Source organism: Trachemys scripta, chromosome 18 (genome assembly GCF_013100865.1).
Source record: "Trachemys scripta elegans isolate TJP31775 chromosome 18, CAS_Tse_1.0, whole genome shotgun sequence".
In the NCBI taxonomy this organism is placed as follows: Eukaryota; Metazoa; Chordata; order Testudines; family Emydidae; genus Trachemys; species Trachemys scripta.
Genome location: NC_048315.1, coordinates 19,895,676 through 19,901,675, shown reverse-complemented (window position 1 = coordinate 19,901,675; position 6,000 = coordinate 19,895,676). Strand labels below are relative to the sequence as shown.

General features: G+C 52.1%; 1 protein-coding gene across 3 annotated transcripts in view; it reads right to left on the bottom strand.

Moving 5' to 3' along the window:
- Positions 1–276, bottom strand: part of TAF15 (TATA-box binding protein associated factor 15) — a 31,190-nt gene extending 30,914 nt beyond the window's left edge. For 2 of the 3 annotated variants that reach the window (XM_034752445.1, XM_034752446.1), the window contains exon 1: positions 126–275. In XM_034752445.1, the coding sequence (XP_034608336.1) occupies positions 126–135 (10 nt within the window). In that variant the 5' untranslated portion in view covers positions 136–275. Of the gene's footprint in view, positions 1–125 lie in introns of all 3 variants that reach the window. The other variant, XM_034752447.1, reaches the window with a different exon arrangement.
- Between the last annotated feature and the right edge of the window lie 5,724 nt (positions 277–6,000).

The following is a 6,000-nucleotide window of genomic DNA, read 5'->3' as shown; positions in this document are numbered from 1 at the left end:
CGGGGCTGCCCCAACGCTCCCCCCGAGGGGGAGATGGGGGGGGAGAAACAGTGAGTCCAACATGGCGGCGGCCCGGCCCGTTTCCACCTGCGCCACACGCCGCCCCCGCGGAGCGAGGCACTCACCGGAAGCCATCCTGGCCGCGCTGCCGCCGGTGGCGCGAGAGGAAGGAGGCCGAGGCCCGCGTGCCGCGCCGGCGCCGCACAACCCTCGCGCCGACTGCGGGCCCGCGCCGCCAATCCGCGAGCGCGGCGCCTACCACCCGGCTGCAAAGGGGGGGAAGAAGGGTGGAGTGTACCAATTAGTTGCCATTCAGAGGGGGCGTGGGTTGGAGCTGTACCAATGTGCAAAGGAGGGGGGCGCGGAGTCTACCACTGAGGGCATATCTACACTACAAAATTAGGTCGATTTTATTTAAGGCGACTGAAGCAAGTCCATTTGGCATGTCCCCGCTATGTGCATGGCGGAGTGCATCCCCACTAGCAGGGCTTGCCTCCACTCCCAGAGCACTGCACGGTGGCTCCCTGCCTGCCCTGGCTCCACGCGGCTCCCGGAGACAGCGGCATGTCCCTCCGGCTCCTATGCACAGGGGCAGCCAGGGTGCTCCACGCAGTGCCCCCGCCTCAAGTGTCAGTTCTCCAGCTCCCATTGGCCGGGAACCGTGGCCAATGGGAGCTGCAGGGGCAGCGCCTGTGGATGGGGCAGCGCACAGAGCTGCCTGGCTGCACCTTCATGTGGGAGCTGGTTCTGGGAGCTGCTTGAGGTAAGCGCCGCCTGGAGCCTGCACCCCTGAACCTCTCCCACACCCGAACCCCCTGCCCCAGCCCTGATCCCCCTCCTGCCCTCCAAACCCCTCAATCCCAGCTCGGAGCACCCTCCTGCACCCCAACCCCCTCATCCCCAGCCCCACCCCAGAGCGCACATCCCCAGCTGGAGCCCTCTCCCCATGGACCCCAGCCCTTTGCCCCAGTCCTGATCCTCCTCCCACCCTCCAAACCCCTTGATCCCAGCCAGGAGCCCCCTCCTTCACCCTAAACCCCTCATCCCCAGCCCCACCCCAGAGTCTGCACCCCCAGCCGGAGCTCTCACCCTCTCTCGCATCCCAACCCATTGCCTCAGCCCAGAGCCCCCTCCTGCACCCTGAACTCCTCATTTCTGGCCCCACTCTGGCACTCTCATCCCCTCCTGCACCCCAATCCTCTGAGTCAGCCTGGTGAAAACGAGCGAGTGAGTGAGTGTGGTGAGAGCAAGTGACAGAGGGAGGGGGGAATGGAGTGAGCGGGGAGGGGGCCTCAGAGGAGGGGCGGGGCAAGGGTGTTCGGTTTTGTCGGGGAGAAAGTTGGCAAACCTACCTAAGCCTGGCTTACCCACGCAGACGCCATAGCATGGCAAGCATGGACCCTGCTCTGCTGTCCACTGCTGTTGTGAGCATTACACCTACGTCGTGCCTTATCCTGCAGTATTTGCTCAGCCGAAGCAGGAGCCGTCATGCAGAACAATGTGATGCCACGCAAGCAGCGTGAGGCCACTTTCATAGAACTGAGCAAAGAGCTTTCCCCAGCCCTGAAGCGCAAATGAGAGCTGCTCTGACAGTGGAGAAGCGAGTGGCGACAGCTCTGTGGAAGCTTGCAACGCCAGATTGCTACCGGTCAGTGGTAAATCAATTCGGAGTGGATAAATCTACCGTGGGGTCTGCTGGGAACCAAGTTACCAGGGCAATAAATAGACTTCTGCTAAGAAGGGTAGTGACCCTGGGCAACATGCAGGACGTAGTGGATGGTTTTGCCGTGATGCGGTTCCCTAACTGCGGTGGGGCGATAGGCGGAACGCATGTCCCTATCTTGGCACCAAACCACCTTGCCAAAGAGTACATAAAGCAAAAGGGGTACTTCTCAATGGTGTTGCAAGCACTGGTGGATCACAGGGGCCGTTTCACCGTCATCAACGTGGGATGGTCGGGAAAGGTGCATCTTTAGGAACGCACGCGTCTTTAGGAACACAGGTCTATTCAGAAAGCTGCAAGCAGGGACTGCCTTTCCAGACTCCAGAATAACCGATGGTGATGTTGAAGTGCCAGTAGTGATGCTGGGAGACCCAGCCTACCCCTTCCTGCCACGGCTCATGAAGCCAAACACAGACAGCCTGGACATCAGTAAGGAGCCATTCAGCCATAGTCTGAGCAAGTGGAATGTGCCTTTGGACATTTAAAAGCCTGCTGGTGTCGTTTGCTTCCTAGGTTAGCCCTAGTAAGAGCAATATCCCCATTGGTGCTGCATGCTGTGTGCTGCATAATATCTGTGAAACAAATGGAGAAAAGTTTCCGCTGGGGTGGGGGTGTTGAGGAAGATAGCCTGGCAGCCAATTTTGAGCAGCCAAACACCAGGGCAATAAGAAGAGCACATCGAGGCACACTGCGTCTCCGTGAGGCTTTGAAAACTAGTTTCATCAATGTCCCATAGTAATGTGACCCTTATGTGTGTTCCTTACCAAGCTGTCCCCCATGTACTCCCCTGTAAACTACACCCCTGTGTGCCGAATGAATAAAGAGCCTTTTCGCCTCAATCTGTTAATTTTTATTATACTCACGAACACTGAGCGACAGCGAAGAAAAGTAAGATAACCTGGGGCTAAGGGACTGGTAACACTGGGAGGGGGAGAGAGAGACAAGGACAGCTTGCTTACAATTACACTGCAATAACAATCAAAGGTGTGGGAATGGGCACCTTCTGGTCCTCCCCCTCAGGAGCCCAAAGCATCCCCACCGCGGCCCCCTGGCCCCAGCTCTGGATGACCGGGGGCAGAGGGGTAAGGCCCCAGCCCCGGTCCACCGCAGCCTCGGCGCCCAGAGCCCCTGGGCAGCGCAGCCACAGCGCCCCCAGTCCCAGGGCTCTAAGTGTCTGGGCAATGCGGTCGCTGCGCCCCCAGCCGTGGGCGGCACCCAGTCCTGGTGCTCGGGCGGCTGGGCGGCACAGTCGTCGCACCCCCAGTGCTCAGGTGGCCGGGCAGTGCGGTCGCCGCACCCTCTGCCCCAGGGCTCCGGGTGGCCCCCAGTCCCGGCGCTTGGGTGGCCAGCCCCGGAGCGCTGGGCAGGCAGCACGGCCCAGCACCAGCTGCCCAGGTGGCCCCGAGTCCCTGCAGGAGGCACGCTGGCCTGCGGGAGAGGCCACGGTAGGCTGTTTGGGGAGGCACAGCCTCCCCTTGCCTACGATACCCACTGCCCATGCTCAATGCACTTCCCTGCAAGCCACAACATAAGAAGAACCCCTGGCTACTGCAAGAGTCGATTTGCTGCTGCAGCCATGGTGAGCAAGGCCATGAAGCAGGGGCAGGAGATCTTGTGCTGCAGCTTTTGTTAAGACATCCTTAGGATCAATAGTTCCAACCTCAGCACAGCCCTCTTTCCCATAGCAACCAGGATGATACTTGAGGACAGGCACCGGCGTAAAGTCCCACAAATAGTTTGATTGTTACAAAAGCGGCACCGGGTTGGAGTTGAAGGGAGACGAATAGCTGAGGCCACATCAGTGTTGGGTAGAGCGGGACAGTTACTTCCCATGTCTTAAATGACACTCCTGTTAATACACCCTGGAATGATATTTGCCTTTTTCATAACTGCATCACACTGTTGACTCATGTTCAATTTGTGATCCACTATCACCCCCAGGTCCTTTTCAGCAGTACCACATCTAGCCAGTTAGTCCCCATTTTGTAGTTGTGCATTTGCTTTGTTTCCCCAGTGTGTAGTATTTTGCACTTGTCTTTATTGAATTTCATCTTCTTTATTTTAGACCAATTCTCCAATTTGTCAAGGTTGATTTGAATTCTAATACTGCCCTCCAAAGTGCTCGCAACCCCTCTCAGCTTGGTGTCACCTGCAAATTTTATAAGCATACCCTCCACTCCATTATCCAAGTTATTCATGAAAATATTGAATAGTACCGGCCCCAGGACAGATCCCTGCATGACCCCATTAGGTACATCCCCCCAGTTTGACAGTGAACCATTGATAACTTCTCTTTGAGTAGTTTGCACTTGTAAACTTGTGGGCAAAGAAATGAAAGCCCAATTAAGGCTGGGTCAAAAATGTGGCCATTGCTTTATTTGTATATTATTAATTGGATCTGGATTCTTGGTCCTAGATTGATCTTTGTAGATGTTAGAATAGAGATATTCAGGCCTGCCTGTACAGGCCTATACTTTAAGAACTTAGGTGTATTTTTATCACTTAGCTAGTTACCAGGGATATAAAACAAAGAATCAAAATCACAAGTTTGCCTGTGCATGGGCCTTCTCTCACTAGGATAGTCTGAGGCCTTGTTCTTAGGTTAAGGCCTTTGGCTAAGCAACAAGGGCAGCCATAAACTGGGAAACGTAGGTCACATCCTCACGTCCCAAACCAGCCACATTGAAATAAGGTGGTATTGGGCTGTTAGGAAAACGATCCTGTCCTGATAGTGCCCCTCACCACCAGATAAAGATGGTTAAAGAAAACTTAATTTGATAGTGTCCTGTCTGGCAAGAAATCACTTATCAATGGTTGTGGTTGTGAAACCCTCATTTCTGTATTGTTTTATCCTTATGGCCCCCACTTTTCTATTGTTAATCTGTCTGGTTCTCTAATTGTTTCTGTTTGCTGTATAATTAATTTTGCTAGGTGTAAGTTAATTAGGGTAGTGGGATATAATTGGTTAGAGAATTATGTTACAATATGTTAGGATTGGTTAGATAGATTTCAGTAAAATGATTGGTTAAGGGATAGCTGAGAATATTACTATGTAAACTGGGGTCAAACAGGAAGCGGGAGGGAAGGGAATTTGGAATCATGTTTGCTGGGGGGGGGGAATGGGAACAGGGAATGGGGAACAGGGACCCAGGGACCCAGGGTAAACACTCTGCAGTGTCAGAACTGGGAAGGGGGACACTGGGGAACAGACTCTGTGGGTGTATAGAGATAAGCCCGACTGGTGTGATGGGCTTCGGAATATGGTTGCTTGCAAACTAACCCCATTAAACATCGCATTGTCTGCACTTTGGACTTCTGGTCTTTTGCTGCTTGTTGTCTGCGTGACAAGAACCAGGGAAGTGTGAGGGTTGAGGGAAATCCCTCTAACAGTAGATTTAACTTTATATTCCCTCTCTCTCCCTCCTAAAGTCTGCACTTTAAATTCAGACCCTGTTAATATGAGTGAACTATAAAAAAGACCAAGGATCTGATTCAGGAAAGCTTTGGAACAGTAGCGTTCTTCCACTGCTGGAGAAAGAGAAAATATAGTCCTTTAAGTATACTTCTGTAGCGGAGGGCGCAGGGATATCTGTGCCAATTAACTGACTCACTTTGCTCACAGAAGTTACAAAACAGCATTTCAGCAGAGGATGCAGAGGCTTGAGTGACGCTACAGACAAAAGCCTGTCAATCCATTTCAAGTCCCATTTCAAAGCTGGTAAGAGAACCTGAAAAGAAAAACTGAGCAATCTTCACCCAAGGCGTTTTAATAAATTAAAGGTTAGGACAATATTGATTCAGAGTGCAAACCCCACTCCACTGGGAATAAGGGTTTCTGGTTTTCTTTTAAATCACTATGAATATATTAACCTGAGGATTAGATCTCGTCAAAATACTTCAAAAATTAAGTTTAAGACTATGTAAGACTAGAGCAAAATCAAAGCAGGTTCAAAAAGAATGAGTTGGAGGAAAAATAAGCCATTTGTACAATTTTCTTTTAAACCCTAAGGTGTTTGTTATTTCAGATCACCGTCAGCAGCTGGAGAAGAACAACAGAACTTGTGAGTAACTTGAGTTTCTGTCTGTTCTTTAAATGGAGAAAGAAGAGAGTTTTCTGGTTGAGCAGATCTGATTGAGGAGACTGGTAAACAAATGGGTTGTTTCTTTCCTTGAGGAAAGATCCTATGGCCGCAGCCCATGAGAAGGAAGTGAAAGCATTTCTGCAGAACAAGCAGTGACTAGAATGTTTAATTAAAGGGAGGTTTGTGTTGCCTCTC